The sequence below is a fragment of the Sciurus vulgaris genome, assembly GCF_902686455.1.
Source record: "Sciurus vulgaris genome assembly, chromosome: 7".
In the NCBI taxonomy this organism is placed as follows: Eukaryota; Metazoa; Chordata; class Mammalia; order Rodentia; family Sciuridae; genus Sciurus; species Sciurus vulgaris.
This window is the reverse complement of record NC_136467.1, coordinates 23380432-23392783: the sequence shown is the minus strand read 5'-3', so window position 1 is coordinate 23392783 and position 12352 is coordinate 23380432. Positions and strand designations below refer to the sequence as shown.

Sequence of the window (12352 nt, the reverse complement as noted above, 5' to 3'; positions counted from 1 at the left end):
AGAGGATCAACTCAAATTATCTTGGCAAATAATCTTCAGGAAGGTGTTATCTCAATGTCTTTTATTTGTTTTCATTCACTAGTAAATAATCCAAATCCTATGGTTTCTCTTCTTTTCTTACTGAGAGTTGATGGCAAATGGTCTTCTCATCTTAGCCCTCTCCTTATGAGAACAATATACATGTCTGAAACTGTCTTTACATTACAATCTCAAATTGCCATCATTTGAAATTTCCCTTTCAATTTTTCCATAAGATGGACCTCCCTATATACTTTTAATAAGCATTCGGGAAAATTCTGCCTTGTCATCAGTGTTATTATTATGGAGAATGAGAAGAACTGTGTTCTTAATAGTGATTCAGAATACTATTATGTGTGTTATTTCAAAATAACTTGAGAGATTACATCTTATAGCATTTTCCTACATGTTCTAAATGGGACAGAATCATACAAGGAACATATACATTAAAGTGATACTTCTCTTTCTCCCAGACACCACCACATATCTAAATGATAATCAAGAGCACAGAAGTGATTTTGCAGAAATTTGAGTGCTCCTTCTGCTCCTCCAGTAGACAGTGAAACAGATGCATGCAGCTGAGCCCTCCTACACACTGGCAGCTCTGAGTTTTGCCACAATCCAAACCTCTCGGACACTGACAAGCTTCTGTTTTTAGGTCTGTGCCTCCTATTGGAAACATGCTGCACTGTTTGCTCTGTAGACCACCCAGCCCGCCCACGTTTGGTGGTTTGGCCTTCTCTGGCTTGCCTGCAGGTGTGACCTTACTCACCCACCTAGAGCAAGTCACTCTACCATTTTTCTGAAGTTTAAAAATATGACTGGCTGAAAGAAGACAGCAAGCAAGTAGATTTTTATACTCTCCTGGAAACTTATAATTAAAGTTTGGTGACCTTCCTGAACTTTTTCAAGTGTGTTTTTGCTGCAGACTTGTGATTGATGTGGAGGATCCCTGGGGCATAGGAAAAGCATTTGAAATGCAGGGAAGTTGCTTAGGTTGCCCCCAGGTACACAGTCTGCTAGGGGCTAGGCCAGGTTAGCACCTACATCACCTTATCCCCAACCCAGTGCAACCTGAAATTAGATAAACAGCATAGTGATGGAGAGGCAAGCCCAACTTCAGCCTTGCTTTTTATAAAAGTAATAAACTGTTTTACTTTATAAAGTAAGCTGGTAGGCATCAAGAGCACACTAATGCAGCTATATTAAGTAGAAAGAAGGTGATTTTTTTCCTAATGAAACCACACTCTAAATCTTCACAATCTGTCAAAGCTTGCTCTATAATTCTAAGCCAGCAATATTCAAAATAGCACAATAAGTACTGTTAGCAAGATGTGGAAATTTTCTGGAATAGCAGGAATGTACCCCAGAAGCCAGGATGTTTGCTGACCATTAGCTCTACTTGCATTCAACCTGTATTGGCTGTCCCTGAGGGACGCGGCTGAGCCTCATAAACACTAAAGAGACCCTCTTGCCTCATGACCTTGTGAACTATACATCAGGACACTCTTTTCCTTAGGGAAGCATCAGCTAGCTTCATAACTCTTCTGGAAGCTTCTTTCTTGTAGGAATAACTATAGCTTTGTGGTGTGTGAGAACCTGAATCTATCACTCATACTAGAGTTTTAGAACCAAAAGAGAGTCCCTCAAACTCTTCCGCCTCCAGATCTGGTCTCAATGATTAGAGACCAGCTAAAGGTCACCTGATTGGTTAATGGAAGAGCCCAAACCAGAAGCCAGTGTGCGTCCAGTTAACATGGCCAGATACTCACATGAATGTGGATTGTTTTAAGAGGAAGGTGACTTGGTTTTATCTCATTTGACATAACATAATCACTCCAAAATGTAGCTTGTTGTAATTATTTTACCATTTTTATTTCTCTACCATTCCACATAGTATGTTTCACACAACAGTGTCTTTTGGGTTCATATGGCTGTATTCAAATTCTACAGAAAGGGCCTTGTAAGAGATTTTTTTAGATCCAGAGAGGATCTTGAGAGGTTTGGTTCAGCTTCATGAGCATATGGTTCTTCACGTGGATGAAGATATTTTTCCTCAATAATAAAATGTATATCTTATCAGCTAGATTTGGTGATTTAGTTAGAAGTAAGTTAGAATAGAAGAACACTTTTAAAAGATCAGTTTCAGAGTTTGCTGAAAAAAAATTAAGTTAACCTATTTCTTTTCCCTATACATACCCCTTATATATTATACTTGAGAGCTATGTGAAAAGTTAACATTATAAAGATTTTGAAAAGTAATTAATTCCAGTGATGAAATGAGGCAGTTAAATGGGTAGCATAAGTAAACAAAGTCCTCATGTAGAAAAGGGAAGGTTTTACTGAAAAAAGAAACACTTTTATTTTTAAAAAATCTGTATTGTGGAATTTTTACATCAGCTATTCCTCATTACTAAGATGTTTATATTAAAAGTATTCCTTAAGGAGGAACAATCATGCAAGTTGCATCTATAATTTGTTTTGCTCCGAACCTTGACTATTTAAACTGCTTCCATTTATGTGCACAAGCCTGAGTGACTTTTTTTATGCCCTCAAATTAAAGGCTCATGTGGAAAATTTGAGCTAACGTGCACACTTATCCTGCTACTACCATCTTCTTCCAATATTTTCTCCCAACTTATTGGGAAGGTAATCTTGTAAACCAAAAATTTGCTCTAGCTATTAATTTCAGGTTCTTCACCTGTACCACATTACATGGAATAAATAGGAAGCAATAACCTTCACTGACTCTTAAAATTTGTTTTACTCCTACCTCGCCTTCTGACCACCCTCTGGTAACCATACGTAAAGACGTCTAAAAGGAAACTGAACATGAATGGAAGTAAAGACTCAGAAAATTGAATGAATGAACACATAAATATGGCTAACAAATTGTGCTATTAAATAATAATCAAAACAAAACTCAAAGTAATGTAATTTGAACTTCTTATGAAGAACTAAGTAGAGCCCTCGTATGGGTATCTAGATTCATGTGCTCAAGAAGTTTTTAATGTGCTGTTTAGCCAATAATGACCTATTTGCCTTCATGAGTGTTAAAACTGTAGTTAGCTTTTATGAGGCAAAAACATTCTCTCCATATGTTGGTGCTATTTAGCAGTATTTTTCTGAGCAATGCCAACATAGACCAATTTTACCCTGCCTGGATAATGTATATGAAAAACTTCTGTGACACTGAGTGAAATGAATGTTAGGTGAGTGTGTGTTTTCTATAGTTTTGTCAATTTTCTTTAGGGATAATAAAAAACACAAGATCAAAATAAGACAGATCTTTGATGAGCAGAATAGTCACTTTGATACCCTCATCAGTTTGACTTTGCTTCAGTGAGTCCAGCCCTTGTGGGATTAGCCTGCCTGCCCATGACTGCTATTTTCTTGGCAGACCAACTGTCAAGTGGCTGATTTCTTTTGTCTTTCTTCTTGTCCTATGAACTCTTCAGAGTTAGGCTATAGTGATTCTGATGAGGAACTTTGCTGGTAGTTTGTGTTGTTGATGTGTAAAGGAATGAGGTTTATTAAAAATCACCAGGCTGAGCACAAATCTGATTTTTACCTTCCCATCACAAAAATCTCTTCATTTTTTTCTAGCGCTCTTATTATAACTTTTTTCTTTATCTTTCTTGATATAGCATGCAGAATTCTGCAAAATTCTAATCTCTACCTACTTTGTCATCTTTATCTTTTATCTCTCCCTACTTTGCATACTATACTTCTGCAGAAATAAAGTCATATTATTTGAATCATCCATGTTGTCTCACCTGCACGCCTTCCTCCCTGCTGACCCTACCACCCACAACACTTGTCTTCTCCTCCTCTGCTTTCCTCCTCCATTTGGCCTCCATCCTAACTGCATGTTTAGACCTCATTTTCTTTTTCATCTGTTAGATGTGGTACCTCTTCTAAGTTTAAAGGTAGGCTATGTTGCTCAGTTACATGTTCTATCAGGACAGTGATTACTTTGTATTATCACTATCTATCTGCATTTCCAATAATCTATACATTCCTGAAAGTCAGGGCTGGTATCTTGTGCACTATTGTATTCTCAGCACTTGGCACTGTGCTAGGCACATAAATGCTTAAGAAGTGTTCACTTAGTGAATGGATGTAGGGAGATGGAAAGAGATGAGTTAGGAAGTGTGAACAGGGCAAATGCTGAGTCCTCATGTATGTCATTCAAAGGGCCTTGTCTTCTTGGATCCCAGAATGACTGGAGTTAGAAAAACCATACTTTCATGCTTGCATTTTCATTTCAGTGGTTCTTTCTGGTAGATTTGTGGAGGATGAGTGGGAAGTAACAGGATTATTGATAAGGAGATTAGTTACTAAGTGTTTATCCCAAAGAGGAAAGGTGAGAACCTCAAACTGTATGGCCATGGGGATTAGATGAGTGGACAAATTCAATAACTATGAACAGAAAAAGTAATACACTGTTAGAAGTGGTGTGGGAGAAGGAATATTCAGAGTTTTAGCTTGAATGACTCTTGTGTACTGTAAATGTAAAGAGGAAAAAGGCAAATTACTTGAGAAACGGTTCTTGGATTGATTGTGGGATATCCTTAGATTGATGGTCTGTGGGATATCCTTAGATTGATGGTCTGTGGGATATCCTTGGATTGATGGTCTGTGGGATATCCTTGGATTGATGGATAAGTGGGATATCTGAGTGAAGGCATCTAGCCAACATTTGCAAGCAAATGTAACACATGTAGACCATCAGCATTTGGATACAAGGAAGGCCTTTGTTCAGATGGGATCACTTATATTGACTGAGTAAAGGGAGAGAGAAAGAGAAGAGCTGAGGAGAGAGGAGAGCTCCTTGGGATGTTGGCTTAAAGTGCACTTGATTGCAAGGAACACAAATCCACTAAGACTGACCAAGCCAAGGAGTGTGGCAGTAGGTATAACAAGAGTTCTTCACAGCATCTGTGGAGTAGCTACAAGGAGCTGCTTTTTCCCTTGGTAGCAGGACATGGAATGTCTGGAACAAAACTCTATTTCTCAGAGCTCTTGTATGCTCTCATGTTTCTGTTCTCTACATTTTCTCTCTTCTCTTCTCTTTGTCAGGCTAGTAGCTTCCTTTGTTTGCAAGTGACCAAGGCAGAGAACGATGATACTTTACCATTCTCTGAAGAAGTTATCTGCATTGTTATCTCCAAATTCTCAGAAAGATGAAGTTAACTAATTAGGAAAGCTCATTATTTGATTCCCTTCAGGTCAGGGGTCCACCTTTGGGTTAAGTAGTACAAATATGAGAAAGTTCTGTGAGAGGGGACAGATCCTTTTGGGGGGAGTTATATGCATGGAAATTGTGCATAGCTTCTGTGGCATGTTGGTATTTAAGGGAGCACTTCTTGAAAACACTTGGAAATCTTCAGCTGCAGATTTTGTTCAGGAGGTCTGGGTGATAATGTGTCTAACAACCTCTCAGGTAATGCTGATGCTGCTGTTCTGAGGACCATGCTTCAAATACCAGGGATTATAAGGGCTAGCAGAGAAGAGGAAATGCTCAAAAAAGAACAGGACAATGTAGGAATGTGGGTGAAGAGACTGTCCAGAAGCAGGATGTGGTCAGAGGCATCAAATGTTGCAGAGGGTGAGATAAAAGTGGAAGCTTCTTTGGTATAAATAGGAGGCATGATTTTGTGAATTCTCTTCAGGGATGCTCAGAAGCCTATGAATTAGAATAAGAAGATCCAAAGCTGGATTAATCCAGAGTTGGGGATTTGTAGGGCAGGACTTAAATGAATATATGAACCAGGAAATAGATTGAGTGATAGACCATGCAGTTGAAGTTGTTCCAAATTATTGCCTTTAGATTTTTTTTTTTTTTTTTTTTTAAGGGATGAGAACACTCAACCACTGCTTAGGAGACAATAGTTTTCCATGAAAATATGTATGAGTGTGTGTGGGTGTGCACGTTCTTGTGTGTCTAATCCTCTCTCAAGGAAAATACAGCATGACATGACAGGGTGACTCTAAAGGGATTTATAGTGGTTCTCTTGCCAAGGTGATTATGGAAAGAGAAGGCTCAACATTTAAACATTAGTATTACACAAGACACAGGTGTGTTTCAGGGTTGGTCCTTGTGAATATCTCTGGAGAGTCAAGGAAAATTGTCAAGCTGAATGGAGCCTCATTAAAAAACTTTCATTTCTACCTCATGTTAGTTTTCTAGCCACGTCAAACCTAATCAAACTAATCTAAGTGAAACGGTGCCCTTTTGAACTCATGCTTAAGTCATTGCGGTAGTTTCCTATTCACAGTGCTTCCAAAGAACATTCTGAGGTTGAACCATCACAGAAGGAAATGAAACAATTCTCTGGTTAACTATGGGGAAACCAGTGTTTTAGGAGGAGTGTGGGAGTGAACTGACCCCCTTGCATGGCTGCTGGAAGTTCCTGTAGGAAATTGGAATGACTGAAGAGTCCCCCTCCCAGTGTGGAAATGGCTATCTCTGAATGCAGAGTTTGGGGAGGAGTGGTGAGGGCGTCGGGGAAGCCTGCCAAGTCTGTCACATTAACAGAACCACAGATGTCACAGCCAGATTGCCTCCAGATTCTTTGCCATCTTGAAAAGTCTGCTTTGTGGTCTGAAATCACTTGAGCTTCAATACATGCTTTGATGAAGCTATCCAGTTTTGTGTAATGTCAGTCTAAAATGTTATTTACATTTTGTGTACATCTTGGATGATATTTACATTTTACATTTCAATGATGTTACATCTTTGACTTGATCTGGAGAAATGGCATGTGTCTCTCCAGGCCCTTTAATGATTAGAGCTGATCCTAGATTCTCAGTTGCTGGCTCTTAGATGTAAACTTTAGAAACCACGAAGGTTATTAAATATTTTAAGCTTTTTAAAGCAACAAATGAGTTTTTCATTCATTAGAATTTAATACATTCACGTGGATAATTAAAACAATTTCAAATAGATGTAAATGGAAAAGATGACTTAAGCTAAGTTTTCTGGAGATAATTTTCACAAGTCAACTTTTCCAGCAAATTAATTAGCTACTGTCCTACCCACATCCAAATAAAGAAAAAGATGCAATTTAAATGTATTCCTTTTGTTCATCATTTTAACTCAGTACAGGAAAAAAAGAAAAAGAAAAAAAAAAAAAATAGTTATACAGTACCAGGCACAGATCAGTGTTGAAAGCAGCTAAAATAGGTCTCTAATTTGATTTATCTTTTGGGATCTGAAATTCCTATTTTCAAGAGATTCCTGTTTAGAAAAATTCCTATTTTAAAAAACATGGTATTTGCACTTTATGAGAAGCCCTGTCTACTAGAGTGGAGTAAGGATCCAAGTCTCTGAGATTTAAAATCTCTGTAAAACACTGCTCACTAAATCTCAATGTTATTTGATTTAGTAGACATTGGTGCGACTGGAAGGTTTCCATGGGAGATTTGAGTTTCATTGAAGAACAAACTTGTGTGAAAATGTGAAAAGTTCATGATGGCTAGACATTTGTAAGCATAGGCAGAGGACGGCATATGGTTTGTTGTTTGTTTAGATTGCCCGAAAACTTTGAGTTATAGCTTAGAGGTGAGAACTTGTTACTCTCTCTTGTCTTTGAGAACATGGTGAGGCAGACACTTTCACTTGGGTAGCTTCTAGAAGGTACATTAACCCTGATCTCACCAAGGCCTGACTTACACAGTGGCTACTTAAGTGGCCATCCTTTTCGGCAGTTTGGCCCTGTGAGAGAACAGATTATTCATCAATGGACTGTCTTTGAGTGTAGGAATCAGTTAAAACAATGATGTTTGATTTTTCTAAACAGATCCAAAGCACTGCATTTCAGACTTTTTAACATTCTTTACTAAAAATGTTTCCAAATTAGTTATTTAAAACATTAATGTTAGGCTGATGAAATGCACTCTTGGAAAATGTTGTCTAAATCCGTATTTGAGCTCACTACTTTGCTCTGAATCACTTGTTTAATTGTGTTATTTCCCTCCCTAAAAGACTCTAGACTTAGCTTCAGAAGAGTTGCTTTGGATCTTGGTTGCGCTATCAATCAGACGTCTAACTTTGAGCAATTATAGAATCTAGTCTTATTTATTTCATCAAAAGATGGGGTAGTAATAATTACAGGGTTGTGATATTAAGTGAAATAATATATAGGAAAATCCTTTACTTTGATGTGATCCATAAATGTAATGAACATGATGATAATAAGCTATTTAATTGACATTTCATCTCCTTAAGATAATTGCTATTTAGTAACACTATCTCTAGATGCTGTCTAGCCACTGTAGATGAGAATCATATAGGATAATGCTTCAAAATGTTTTTTAATGTGTATTATGGATGTCTTATCTCTCTGTATTCTATTCCAGTGAGTGCCTTAAGGAAAAAAGATTATACTGAGGTGGGCTGATGTTTTACTTCTCTTAAATTATGAATGCACAGATTTGGTGTCCTAATGACTCATGATTAAGCCAGTGCTAGAATACTGCTAACTATGTGCCACATACAACCTCCAGGATTATTTAATATTAATCTTTCCAATAACCCCAGAAAGTGGGTACTGTTGTTAACCCCTGTGTAAAGGTAGAGAAGCAGGACCAGAGAAATGAACTTGTGTAGGATTACATAGTCAGTGTTACCAAATTTAATTTTCTTATACCCCTTTTCAGCTTTTACAAATAACTAGGCAAAAAGGATATATCAGGATAAAGTAAGTCCTGAATATTGCTTGGATCTGAGAAGTAAGAGATGGCATCTCATCTTGGAAAATTTATGGTGCCTAACTGAACATTGGGATGATACAGAGCTTGCTTCTTATTTTCCATAAGTGTTTTTTTTGTTAAATCTTCAGTGCCTATTATTGGATAAATTTACTGTATATAAATCCTTGACTAGGGCTGTTTCTCTCTCCTGAGTCCAAGGTATAATAATGAGATGCTAAATATGTCAAGAGGCCAAGTCTTCTCAGTCCTGTGCTATGCATGAAATCATCTGAAGAAAGATCCTCAAGCCCTATCCAAAGAGATGTTCCAGATCTTATGGACTACTCAGCCTTTTGACAAGCTTAGCATTTATTTGGTTTCATATGCTGTACATAGTCATTCCTTGATTTTAGGCATGTTTTCCTTCAGTTGAGCTACTATCTTATTTGTTTATAAATTTAATAGATTTTACCGAAGCGTTCTCATGTGCCAGGGCTACTGTGGGGTGTTGGGAATAGGGTAGTGAATGTAACAAGTACATACCCTAATTATTGAGCTTTTGGGAGAAGACAGACAGTGAGCAAATAGTTTCACAAATAGAAGTAACTCAGCTGCTCCAGGGAGTGTGGTAAAGGTGTGGAACATGGTACTCCAGGGACAGATAAGGGGAGGCATTTGCAGACACGTGATCATAATTTGTGTTCCCTTTTCTGTCTTTGGCCCAGTATATGATATCAGATCTTAGGAGGAACAGTGAGAGGGCAAATTAGAGTGGGTGGGAGCAGAGCTGGCAAGGCAAAGCAGAGGTAACACTAGCGGCCACAGGGAAAAGAAAGGAAAGCTAACCTCAGCCACTTACCAGACCTCAGTCCTTGAGAATATCAGAAGCATCAGTAATACTCGTAATAACTGCAGTTTTCAAGAAAAGCTACTACATAGTCATTTACTCAATTTAGTAAAAGGAAGAAGACAATATATTTAAAGTCATTTCTGTTAACATGGTTAAAGTATTTTACTTTTGAAAGGTCTCATGTCGGTTTAAATGCAACTTATTTATCCGGACTGTTGTTTAGATGAGATTGCTGCCTACATGTATGCAAATATTTATAAACAGCATGAATATTAATGCAGAAGCACCTCTGGATGTGAAGACAGCTGACCTTGGTTCCTGGCTCCAGCTGCTACCCAGGCCATGAATGAATAATTAAGATCCTCAATGTTCATGTTGGTGAAAATGCTATAATAATGTTTCCCCCTGTATCTCAGAAGCTTCTTTTATATATATTCATTTGATTAATATTCATGGCAAGTTCACCCTGTTGTTCTAGTCAACTTTTTCATCACTGTGACCAAAAGACTTGAAAAGAACAATTTTTGAGGAGGAAGAGTTTATGGGGGCCTCACAGTTTTGGAGGTCTTCGTCCATAGATGTTCCTGAGGGCCCAGGGTGAGGCAGAACATCATGGGGGAAGACTGTCGAGGAGGAAACCAGCTCAGGACATCACACCAGGAGGCAGAGAGAGTGAGACAGCTCCATCTCCAGGAACAAATTATATACCCTAAAGGCATGACCCCACTGACGCACCTCCTCCAGCCACACCCTACCTGCCAACAGTCACAACTCAGTTAATCCCTATCAGGGGATTAATTACTGTTCGGTTAAATCTCTCATAACCCAATCATTTCACCTTGAGATTTTCTTGCATTGATGAGCTTTTGGTGGACACCTCATGTCTAAACCATACTACCTGTGCACTGGGAATAGAGTGATAGGCAACAGAGATGTGGCTGTTGGTGTCATGGAACTTATTCTTCAGTGGGAGAGACCCAACTCTCATTTATAGTGGGGCTCTAATTTTGAGGACCCTTACCATACAATACCGTTCCCCTAGTGTGTTCATGACATGATGACATGCGCCATCTCTTCATTTGGATCTCTGCACAAATGTCACCTCTTTGGATAACCACCCAACATCCCGACCCATTCTTGTCACTGTGGGTCCCTTGCTTTTCTTTTCTCCCCCCTTTATCACCATCTGTAATTATGTTTAATAATGGTTTAGGTCCGAGACTGAAGCGTAAGCCTACATAGGGAGCGTCTTTCCTGCTAGTTGGTTGTTACTATTTAGAATAGTGCTTGGCACACAGCGGGCATTCAGTAAATATTTACTGAATAAATGAGTAAATGAGATGATCACCTAAACATGTAATTACCAACCACGATAAACAAACAGGATAAATGGAAGTACTTTCAGTACTATAAATATCCCACCCATGCAAGGTGGTAAAGTATATTTGAATTTGAGGAAAAAAAGTACAATCTGCCGAAGATAACCTGTTTAATTTTTGTGTTTTGAGCTTTCTCTTCAACCATTCATTTCCTAAAAGTTTCCCTTTCCTTTGTTTCCATGGTTTGGAATATTGAGCTCTACCTTTACGGTTTATAACCTCCTCCCTTCCAGTTCTATGACTGGGTAGAGTTTCTTAACTTGGGTCAGTGAACCTTTGTGAAATCCACTGGTGACTCTCCAGGCCCCAGGTGCTCCTGCAATTGCACGCAGCCTGTGGTGGGATCTGTGCATCCGACCAAAGAGCATTCCCGTGACTTGGATTCTCAGGGGACATGACGCCTAGAGTTTAAAAATCATTGCTGTACATTTTTGTATTTTTCTTTTCCTTTCTGTTGCACCCTTAGCATTTCTTTTTCTTCTTGAGATGGTTTCATATTCCTTTTAATTTTCCCGATTGTATTTTTGTATTTTTAAATGTTTACTGTTTGATTGTCCCCAGTGTGTGGCAGGCTTAGTTTATTGTGTGCATCTGATCCCAGCTCTTCTCCCTGTCTCTCTTTTGTCTGGCCAACAGTGCGTGGATGTGCCAACTGCAGGGTCGTCCTGTCCAGCCCTACAGGGACCTTTACTTCTCCGTGCTACCCCAATGACTACCCTAACAGCCAGGCTTGCATGTGGACCCTCCGAGCCCCCACCGGCTACATCATTCAGATAACGTTTAATGACTTTGACATTGAAGAAGCTCCCAACTGCATTTATGACTCATTATCCCTTGATAATGGAGAGAGCCAGACTAAATTTTGTGGAGCAACAGCCAAAGGACTCTCATTTAACTCAAGTGCGAATGAGATGCATGTGTCCTTTTCAAGTGACTTTAGCATCCAGAAGAAAGGTTTCAATGCCAGCTACATCAGAGGTATGTAAACCAAAGACAGTGCCAACCTTCTGCTTTTAGTTAACATGTGCTACAGTAAACACAAGGACCAGAAGACAGAGTTATGCTCTTTTATGTGAATGTGAATGATTAGGATTAGGACCTAAGGGCAAGAATCTGTTAATATTCTTTGAGCATTCTCATTAGCCATCTATGACTACCAGATCCAAAATCTGGTTACAGTAGAGCTGAATTCTTTTCTGTTTTTTATATGCATAGCATATAAAAGCTGCTTGGAAGACAATGTCAATACTCTATTGCTAATAATTAAAATCTGTAATTCTAACAACTCTCCCCTGGAAATTTAAAACATCCCTATTTAGAAATCATTTTATTTGGGGCAAGTTCGAGGCCAGCCTCAGCAAATTATTGAGGTCTTAAGCAACTTAGTGAGTCTCTGTCTCAAAATATA

At 38.6% G+C, this 12352-nt stretch overlaps 1 protein-coding gene across 6 annotated transcripts in view; it reads left to right on the top strand.

Annotated features, from left to right (window-relative positions):
- The window catches only part of ADGRG6 (adhesion G protein-coupled receptor G6), a 134970-nt gene that overhangs the window by 52518 nt on the left and 70100 nt on the right, over window positions 1–12352 (top strand). For all 6 annotated transcript variants that reach the window (XM_079148990.1, XM_079148991.1, XM_079148993.1 and 3 more), the window contains exon 3: window positions 11581–11922. In XM_079148990.1, the coding sequence (XP_079005116.1) occupies window positions 11581–11922 (342 nt within the window). The remainder of the gene's footprint in view (window positions 1–11580; window positions 11923–12352) is intronic.